This window comes from Nematolebias whitei, chromosome 4 (assembly GCF_014905685.2).
Source record: "Nematolebias whitei isolate Nwh7 chromosome 4, NemWhi1, whole genome shotgun sequence".
NCBI classification, from domain to species: Eukaryota; Metazoa; Chordata; class Actinopteri; order Cyprinodontiformes; family Rivulidae; genus Nematolebias; species Nematolebias whitei.
This window is the reverse complement of record NC_056501.1, coordinates 32,040,838-32,051,872: the sequence shown is the minus strand read 5'-3', so window position 1 is coordinate 32,051,872 and position 11,035 is coordinate 32,040,838. Positions and strand designations below refer to the sequence as shown.

The following is an 11,035-nucleotide window of genomic DNA, read 5'->3' as shown; positions in this document are numbered from 1 at the left end:
CATCCATCCATCCATCCATCCATCCATCCATCCATCCATCCATCCATCATCCATCCATCCATCCATCCATCCATCCATCCATCCATCCATCCATCCATCCATCCATCCATCCATCCATCCATCCATCATCCATCCATCCATCCATCCATCCATCCATCCATCCATCCATCCATCCATCCATCCATCCATCCATCCATCCATCCATCCATCCAGCCATCCATCCATTTGTTAACATATCTGTCACATATACTCAAAAAACATTTTAAAACCCTTACTATTGGAAAACAGTTGTAAAAATTACAAAGGGTATTATTAATCTCTTATAAGATGCAATTTGTACAGTGATGAAAGTAGCGAATGCAGCAACAGTGCTGTTTATCAAAATACCAGTTAACTAAAACCTCAACCTGTGTTTACAAAAAGTTAAATCTTTTTCACACTGAGAGGCTGCTCTTAAAAACGACAGGTTTTTCTTTTAATTTGTGCAGATTTTAGCAACGTCAAATCAACATTTTCAGACATTTCATTGTGATTTTCTTTTTGTAAAACTAATGAGATTATTTTATTACCTGATATATATATTTTTATAATTTGAAAGCCAAACGAAGTTCAGGCTTGACTCTGATTTTCATTTGAACACTAGCTTGACTGCACTTTGGAGGAAACTGATGATCACAACAAAAAAAAATTAAAGAAAATAGAACTAGGTATGTTTGTTATACAGCATTTTGCAGCTGTAGATACATTCCTATTAGAAAATGAATGAACGTTCATATTTGTGTGTTTGTTTAATCCTGGCAATGTATTGCTGACGCATGGAAAAGTGCAGCAGTAGCTCTGCAAAAAAAAGAATAAAAAAAAGTTGAATAATATTTTCAAAGCTGCCGCTAAGTGAATGCAAGGTCACATCATTAATAAACTTTGCATAACATTAAGGAGTAATGATTGCACATTAGAGGAGCGGCTGCGGAGCTGAAAATGAATCTTTTCTCCGTCCTTCCCACAGGTTGCAGCTTCTATCTGTCCCCACAGTAATGCATTTGAAAGTAACCCACCCTCCCTAACCCCATCCTCCGCTGTTCTTTCCAGATAAATTGAGATGCTGCAGCCTTCTCGGCGAGCTTATTTCTCCCTCAGAGTTGTGGCCCACAGTGGAGTGGGCGAGGGGGGGTAGGCGTGTGTACATATGGATGTGTGTGTGCGTGCACAGGGTAATGTCCTGTGATCAGAGAGAGATTGAACTTGGCATCAGCTAGGCTAAAGGCTTCAAGGGACCAATTGGAAATCAGGTGCTTTCACACAAAATGCAGCGACACATGTATACACATGTGCACTCATCCTTACACAGAGAGAAACATGCGTTCACTCGTTTTCTTGCTTCCTTTCCTCACACACATGCTCCGTGGCAACAGCAGCCATCTATAGTTATTTATCTCACACCGGTAAATGTATCCATGTTCCACGCACCCCAATCTGCCTCCTCGGCCTTTCTATCTTCTCTCTCTCTCTCACACACTCCCCAAAACAATCTGCTTCAATCACCACTTCTCTCAATTCTTTGCCTCTCCCTCCGTCTTTATCTCTCCCTCCTCTGTCGTAAAGCATTTCTTTCCACCACCCCCATATATTTATCCCGCTATCTCGCTGCTCCCTCCATCGTCAGTTTCTACCTTCCTCCTTCTCTGCCAGTCATCCGAGCCCCGGAGTGTTCTTAGGTGATCAATCTTCATCCTCTCAGCGCTGTCAGAGTGTCGGGTCAAGCCGCACACACACGCATTTACCAGAACGAGTGGACATCAAATGCCAAGATTTACATACGATCACAACGGGGAGCGGCCGCAGCCGCCGAGAGCGCACATGCTCGGGTGTAATCACAGAGTAAACACAAATGTACTCAATCACACGCTCGCGCCTCTCGTGAACAGGTTGCTCATCGTCTCCTTCAGCTGATTGGTTCAAACGAGATGGAGGGCTGCACTCGGCCAGCACAGGGGTGGAGGGACTTTTTGGCGCTGCCTGGCTGGCCTTGACCCAATCTCAAGCTCCAGCAGCTCCAGACATCCCACCCAGTCTCCACATGGCCAAGGGGAGTGAGACGAGGGGGGTGCAGTCTGGGCCTGAGGGTGGAGCAGAAAAATGCTCCGTGCCACTCTGGGCTTCGTACACATGCACAGGCTCTGAGCCAGGCCCAGCCCCACCACCTGAGCAGGACCAAATATTGGCACCGCAGGGGAGGGGGCTTAACGATGTGGGTGTGTGGCACTTCATTTAAAGCTGCGAAAAAGGCAATTACAAATGTAGAGGCTGAACATTGCAAATGAAACTGAAGTGTCACGATTATTAGTAAGGATGTCCCAGTCGAGATTTTTTTTTTTGTTTTTGCCCTTGATACCAATCAGTCGGCTCGTTTGAAAACAGGATGGCTCACTTCCAAGTCTCAGTTACTTTGATTGTATTTTACAGTACAGAGTTTCAGATTAGATACCATAAACACATTTAGGATTTTACCATCACTGTCATTGTGTGCGTCACACGTCATGAGCTTTACAATGCATTCAAAATTTTCATTATAATTTTCCTCGAGTCGTTTTTAATTATCAATAAAGGAAAACTAGATGCTAACAACAAAGGACATTTTCTATACAGCTCAGGTTGCACTTTATCGTACGCTTTGTGGCTCCAACAGCTCAAACAGATACAAAACCCTGTTTTATTTTTTTAATCGCTGCAATGGATTGGTCATCCAAAGTGATAAATTCATTAAAGGAACTACTTTGTAATTCTTTTTGCCCTTCTGCTGTCTTGTGCAAACTTGTCTACTCGCTTTAGTTTCCTTCAAAGTGTGCGGCTTAGCTGTGCTTGCTATAAAAGTTAGCTGGGTTAAAAAAAAAGGTGTACTCAGCTGAGTGCTGGGATTTTAAAGGGCAAAAAGTTGCTAATATTGAATGTAGCTCTATCATTGCCACCACACATAATACCTTAGCAAGTAAGTACAGAACTGCTCTCATTTTATATTTTAAAATGCTTCCAGACTGCAGACATGCAAGCACACTATACAGTTATAGTACATTCATGGCTAATATAAAGCTATTATCAATGTCATGGTTAGTCAAAACAACATTATCCTCCAAAAAAACCTTGTTTGGAGTCATAATGTGTACCAGTGTTATGAAAATGTTCTTGTCTATGTGCAAGGTTTTGTTAACACTGCCCAGTTAGTTCTTTAGAGCAGGGGTTCTTAAACTTTTTTGGGTTCAAGGACCCCTCATAATGCTTGTTTATTAGTTTTTTTTTCAGTTTCTTTCTTTAATGAAATGGAAATATTTGTGTAACACAAATACTTAGACCTGTGCTTTAATAGTGTTAATACAATTTTTATACTATTAAACATGGGGTATTTTTCATTCAAGATACACTTAATTAACACCATTTTTAATTTCAACTTCCAAAAATTGCATTTTTGAGAAAATTAACAGAATCAAAAACCACTTTAAAACTTCACCTGTTCACATGATGAACATAATAAATGTATCGCCACTTCTTCAAATTATTACAGAAAACTCTTTACATGAAACGGGACAGAAGCAGAACAGCAGTAGTCAGACCAAGTACCAGAGCTTCATGTGTAAACTGATCAATGCAGTCAGGGAGGGGCAGACTGGGGTTTCTCCCCCAGAAAAAAAAAAAAAACGGAATAAAGTAGATGTGATTTCCTGCATTTTGGTGTATTTTAACAGGTTGTTAAACATCTACGTGCTTATTAAAAAAAAAAAAAAAAAATTAAAAAATATATTTTTTGGTGCAGCCCCAAGCACCGGCCCACGGCCCCTCAGCTGTCCAGGGACCCCAGTTTGAGAACCACTGCTTTAGAGCTACTGTATCTACACAATATGTCTTGCTGTTGCGTCTTTCACAGGGAAATCCAGATTGCAAGACTGCATAGACCACACAAAACCATATTATATTATTTGTATCAACAAACACTTCATCATTTGTGAAAGTGAAGACGACAAAAAAAAAAAAACCTTCCTACAAAACTATTTACACATCTCCATGGCAACACGGGGCAGTACGTTAGTGCAAGAATCTCTTCTTTTAAGATGTTGGTATTCGTGTTGAACACCGTGCATCTTGCCCATCAAGCATAACAACACAGCGCTTGAGCACGGGCTGAGAATAGGCTGATATCGGTGTGGCTGAATTAAACATAGCCCAGCCTCATAAATACTGCACGGGGCCAGCACTCTGGGGAGCTTATCTGGACCCATCAGAGCTGGAAGCTCCGGTGCTCAGTAGGAAAAACACAGCTACAGCTTGCAGTGTAAATGTTCAGAGACTGGTCGTACGCATGCTAGCAGGGATGTAAGCAGAAGGCCCTCTCACTGCATGCCTCATGAATAGTAATACCCTGCATGAATGCTCTGTTTGCCTGGTAAGTGTTCTTTGTGCACTGGCAAAAGCACACGTGTAGCGTGTGTGAAATGGTTTGTATTTCCTGCCAGCTCACTCCAGGTAGCGTGCATAATGGCTTTGATACGCATAGCTTTTTGTGTCAGGCTTTGTGAGGAGGTAGGGAGAGCATCCGAGTGACATACTCAGGATAATTCTCTTTTGTAACTTGGAGGTTTGGATATTGGGGCTTGTGCAATAAACAAAAAATGGCTAAATATAAATGTACATAAAAAAACAAACAAAAAAATGCTGTTCTTTTCAGATTTTAATTAGTTAAACTAACTGAAAACTGCTGCCATTTGGTTGACAACTTTCACAATACTTTGACTCAATCTGCATATTATATGTAGACCACTACAAGTCAATCAGTCTGAAATGTTTGTTTAGCTAATAAAGTACTAAGAATGACAAATTGTCCTGAAGTAAATTCATTGTAAAGAACAATCGTATATGAAGTGAGTTTTAAAAAAAGTTGTGGGAATGACCAAAAATCAAAATACATTTTCTCATAGCAGCATTTTTGGGCTCTCTGTCCTAAAAAAAAAAACAAAAAACAAAAAACCTAGCTACAGCTAGCTGCAGGGCAGCACGGTGGCACAACTGGTAGAGCTGCTGCCTCTCAGCGAGCAGGTCCTTGGTTCAAACCCCGGTCCAGGGGCCTTTCTGGGTGGAGTTTGCATGTTCTCTCCGTGCATGCGTGGGTTTTCTCCGGGTGCTCCGGTTTCCTCCCACAGACCAAAAACATGCATGTTAGGCTGATTGGTAACTCTAAATTGTCCCTAGGTGTGAGTGAGAGAGTGAATGGTTGTTTGTCTTGTTTGTCTCTATGTGGCCCTGTGATGGACTTGCGACCCGTCCAGGGTGTACCCCGCCCCTCGCATAATGATTGCTGGACATGGGCACCAGCGACCCCCGTGACCCAAAATGGAATAAGCGGGTAAAGATAATGGATGGATGGACAGCTAGCTGCTGCTGCCACTGACACGAGTCATTCCTGCTTCTTTTCTCACTAAATAAAATGTGCCCAGAACTGCAAATTGAAATAGAGGTAACACAACTCAGCAAGAGGTATGTAAAAAATACGCATAAAAACAACTGTAGTTTGTGACATTATGAAATTAATAAGCTGTCATAACCAGCTTACAATTAATGTTTTATATGTTAGAACAAAAATAAAGTTTAAATTCCTCAAATAAAGCAAAACAAAAACTTTAGCACAGAGACGTTTATTTGCTCCAAATTTTATTTTAGGTTTTAATAAAGTTATGCCGTTACTTCGAGTTCCTGGTGTTATCTGAATGGCTTGCCTTATATTACTATTGTTTTTCTAGGTTGGTTATGAGCTTAAATATTAAAATTATTTCCATGTTAGTTAGGTGAAACTTCAAAAACCCTTGCAGAAGGACAAGCACTTTATAAGACTTCAGATTATTATTATTATTTTTCATTATTCTCCACAAATAGTCACCATAAATATGGCCACAGAGTGAGACTAACTCCTTTGGACGTGCTAACTCATCAAGCAAATATGACATGTGATGTTTTTGACTGCTGAACAAACATTTTCCAATAATTTTAAACTAAAAAAATAAACAGATTTGCAGTATGTCAGTGGGCACAAGTGGTGGGCACAATACGACAAGAAGCAACAGTTTTTATCAGCAACTATCCTCAGAAATTTATGTAGACCACTCTAAAAAAAGCAATGGCAGCATAAGGATTATAAAATAATGTCTGCTTGAACTGCTATAAAATAGTTTAAATTTGAAATGTTTTAAAAAGCATGTTACTGGATTGGTCCGGCTATTAGCTCATCAGTCTGGTTAGAATGGATATATATTTCTCCAAACTTAGCTATCTATGACAGGTAAGATAATAATTGTTCATATTTTTTTAACAGAGCTCCAGTTCAGCAAAATTGAACTCCCACTTCAAGGTTGTTTTGAATTACTCTGCAGTGTGTTTGGCCTAGTAAAAGTGCAAATAAGTTTAAGGGCTTCATACTCAACAGGCGTAAGATTTTCTAAATGTCATTCTTCACTTTGTAAGTGAATCCAAATATCTGCAAAGAAAGGAGAACTGTTTTCCTGACCTGGTCTCTAGCGGGACGTTGCTGTTGAGCACCCAGCTGTCCTGTAACTGCACCGACTCCGGAGTGGTCGGCCCATCTACCGCGCCTGGAGCCGGGGCGTGGATGGGGTTGCGGCCCCCTCTCAGGGTGTTCCTGTTCAGGCTGTTAGCAGACTGATGGGACAAGCTGTGGTGGTTGTGAGGAGGGGGCAGCGGAGGCTGTAGTGTGGACTGACTGTGGTTTGCAGGCCCTGAAAGACAGAGGAGCAGAGAAATAAAATTTAACCCAACAAGCCATGCATTCAGTACCATAACATCAATGTTCAATATTTGGTGTTTGATTCTCAATAAATGATCAGTAGCTTTATTCTGAGGAAAACTGAAAGTGTACAGACGCATGAAATTTTAATCATCATGATCTCGTCACATCGCATTTTCCAGATTTTCTTCCTCTCTCTTCTTTGCCACTTCCATTCCACTCCTGTCCCCCTTTGCCTTCCTTTGTATTCAGTTTTCTTTGTCACATCTAAGTGAAAGTGTGTGTGCACGTGTGTGTGTGAGCAATATTAGAGCACTCAGCACCGCATGCATCCTCATCCCTTGCTCTCAGACTTGAGGGAACATGTCAGCTAGAATCCAATAGCAGCCCCTTCAACAATGAGCTAATGGACTGTTGAGTGAGAGAGCTGAAAAACAAACCGGCATGACTCAGACGAGAACCCCCATTCACACATCACCTTTCTCCCTTTCTCTCTCCGAAGCAGCGGGAGGGCGGAGAGTTTGAGCCCATCTTCATTGTGTGTGTGTCTTGGTGTGTGTGGTTTGTTCGTGCAAAATCAATAAACCACATACTATACAGTAAAAGCAAGACCGACACAACTGCACAGTTTCTTCAGCATGCCTTTTGTTTAATGTGGTCAAATTAAAGTCTGCGACAGAGTTATAGCTGATTTGGTCAAACCTTATTAAAAAATGTGTGTAATCTTAAAGATATTGTAAAATCTCAGACAATCTGTTTATTCTCAAGGTTTGCGTTGTGAATGACTCTCAGCTATAATTCATTTAAACTCAGTTCGGTTTATTTCTATAGCACTAAGTCACAACAGAAGTCGTCTCATGGCACTGAACAGAAACATTCATATATAAAAATAATAATTTAACATTATTTATCTGAGGGGCAGACTGCTGTGAATTTAACTCCATCACAGAACTCTCATCTTGAGCAAGCGTGAAGGCGACCGTGGAAAGGAAAAACTCCCACACGAGGAAGAAACCTTTAGCAGAACCAGGATCAAGACAAGCGGCCATCTTCTTAGACCGACTGGGTTTGAGAGGAACAGGAAGGAGGAACAGATACACAATGGCAGGTCCAGAATCATGTTAATATAGAAATAGTATCAAATGAAAACTATTCAATTTTAACAATTCATTTAAGGAAATTAGTCTAATTTGTCCTCAAGTAGTCTAAGCCTATAGCAGCACAACAAGCCAACACTAACTATAGGATTCATCAAAAAGGAAATTCTTAAGCCCAGTCTTAAAACTGGACAATGTGTCAACCTCACTGACATAAACTGGAAGTTTGTTCCACAAGAGAGGAGCCTGATAACTGGAAGATCGTCCTCCCATTTTGCTTTTGTAAACTCTAGGAACCACAGGTAAGCCTGCAGTTTGAGAGCAAAGTCCTCTGTTGGGAAAATATGGAACAATAAGATCTCTAATATAAGATGGAGCTAGGTTGTTGAGGGCTTTGTAGGTTACAAGTAAGATTTTGAATTCAATTCTGGACTTGACTTCAAGCTCTGAACCTGGGGAGACAGAGCCTTCTCCGTCGCTGCCTCCACCCTCTGGAACTCACTGCTCCAACAGCTTCGTGCCTGCTCCGATCTCTCCACTTTTAAGAAAGAACTCAAAACCCACCTGTTTAAAATTGCTTTTAATGTTTAAATTTGCCCCTTTTTTAAATGTTTGACTGTGTTTTTATATGTTCTGCATTGTTGATTTTATTTGTTTTTATTTTTTTACTCACGTAAAGTGTCTTTGAGTATTTAGAAAAGCGCTGTACAAATAAAATGTCTTATTATTATTTTTATTTGACAGTCAGCCAATGGAGAGAAGTTAAAACTGAAAGCTATGACCAAACCAAATTTTAGCACATCTACAAAATTTACTATGTTAGAACCATTTCTGGGTTAAGAATAAAAACTTTAGTGTTCTTCAATAATTGGGTTGACTCTAAAAGTGTTGTACACGTATAACCAAACATTACTTCCTGTGATTTTTTTTATCCTTCCTGCAGCTCATGAGACATTTTTCTTGCGGAGTTGACACAACTGAGTTGACTCCAAAAGATAATCAGTTGTAAATGTTGTAAATGATTACTCTCTCAGAGGTTCATTAAAATCCATCAAATGATTCATGAGAGTTTTGCCTACACGACAGACACATTAGCACCTGCTTATGCGAACAACTTATGTGGAATTTCAAACCAAATCTGAGCTGCACCAACTTGTAAAGGGTTTCTACAGTATTTCTTTTTTTTTAAAACTCATGCTCCACTTTTTTCCAAAACTTCAGGACATTTGGCAACAAAGAGCTGACACAGTCTTGCTAACGGCAAACAGACAGACAAACAAATGAAGCTAAAATGAAATACTCTTTCTTGGCAACGGTTTCTGCTGAGGAATAAAAAAAGAAATACTGGAAGTGTCACGACAAAACCACCATGCATGCTTCTCCACAGCTGTCTGGATATAAATGTATTTGTGCGAAATACGCAGTTATTGATGCTACAGTTGGCTCTGCAACGCCGTTCGCTTTGTCTTTCAGCAACTCTACTCATTGCACCTTTATCGTCTTTTTTTCTTCTTTTTCTCACACTTCTAAGCATAGAATAAATCATACTGATTGTTTGTTTGCACATTGCCTTTCTTGTACCGATCAAAGATACGAGCGAGAGCACATATGCACGAGTACGTGTTGGGGTGAAAACAACAAAGCAAGTGCTTCGTCAACCTGCGTGATCACACTTGCCCTCCTCCTTTTGTCATCTTCTCTGGAACCAGACGAGAAAAGAGACGTCGTGTGAGAGGAGGAGAGATGTGCGGATGTTTCGCGCACTCTTCCGAACGTGTCTCCTTTCATATTGTGAGGTTTCGAATTAAGAAGCGCAAACGACCGTGACTTCGTGCACAAAACTGGAGCTTCACGAGCCAACTTTTCTCCCTCGTTGTCCTTTCTCCTAGATGGATATTTAGAGCAGAGAGCTCCCTTGCAACTGCAGCTGTAATGGAAACCAGTTTACAACGTGACCCGATTCCTCTGCCGCACCACTGGGACGCAGGTGTCATCAACACGGCTGTGAAGAACAGATGCTTGTGAAAGAGGAGAAGAGGGAAAGAGCAAGAAGAAGACGAGAGAAGGATGGGGCCAGACCCTCTACACACGAGAGTCCCAAAACATCTGTTTGAACATGCAAGAATCCTCCGGGGAGAAAGTGATACACACACACACACACGCACACACACACACACACACACACATGGACTCACTTCATACATGCAGTAACACACCTGCATGAAAAAGGCTCAACTCTTGCATCATACATGCAAGCAAACTGACATATGATGTAAATGCTATCCTGTGTTGTGCCCTCCTCCTCTTCCTCCCCTACTCCTCTTATAAAGGCATCATTTCTCCTGGAAAATTGTCTCCCCTGCTTTCACCTTCCTTACATTTGCATTTTGTTTGTGTCCTTTACTGAGATCGGAAGCCTTCTGAGATAAACCTAGTTTGTTAGAACCCTTTCAAGAAATAAATTCAACTTGACTTCTCCTCCAGGGCAATGGCTCTATAAATGTGAAATACAGCAGCTTCTACAATATCCTTTCTCCATAAATACATTTATTTAGCAACAAGGCACACAGCAAAAAGCCTTATAAAAACAAAAAAGCTTGTACTATCATCTGCAGGCATGAAATCAGTCTGAGGGATGCTGAAAAATAAAAGGCAGGCGCCCTGTTACACACACATCCACGGACACAATTTCTCCCATAATTAAGACTATACAAAAACACTTCAGATGACTTCCAACCTAAAAAAATGAACTTTTATTTTTAATATCCAATTCACGTGATTAATAAATTACCCACGCGGTACGGAAAATGAATGCACATTTTTTTAGTCATAGACTTTAATGAACTTTGGAGGCTTCAAATCTCCTCATTTACTCTGTAGTTTAGGTGTGTTCACTTTTAGGTGCCCTTTGGTGGTAACTTTCCAACCATAACGTCTCTGTGCAAGGACAGAGACTTGATCCATCACATTTTATAAAACATATATTAGGTCTACTGACACACATAGTAAAAAATCCTATAATGAATCAGTAAGATAATGTCAAAGGAATGCAAAATCTAAAGAGTCTGGTAGAAAAATCTGTCCTTTATTTCTGCAGAAATGGTCCTTTATTGCACAGTTACACAGAAGAATAAAGTAGTTATGGGTGCCAGGACAT

General features: G+C 40.6%; 1 protein-coding gene across 1 annotated transcript in view; it reads right to left on the bottom strand.

Annotated features, from left to right (window-relative positions):
• Window positions 1–11,035, bottom strand: part of tenm2a (teneurin transmembrane protein 2a) — a 272,924-nt gene that overhangs the window by 96,169 nt on the left and 165,720 nt on the right. The window contains exon 6 of the mRNA XM_037675395.1: window positions 6,545–6,773. Coding sequence (XP_037531323.1) covers window positions 6,545–6,773 — 229 coding nt within the window. The remainder of the gene's footprint in view (window positions 1–6,544; window positions 6,774–11,035) is intronic.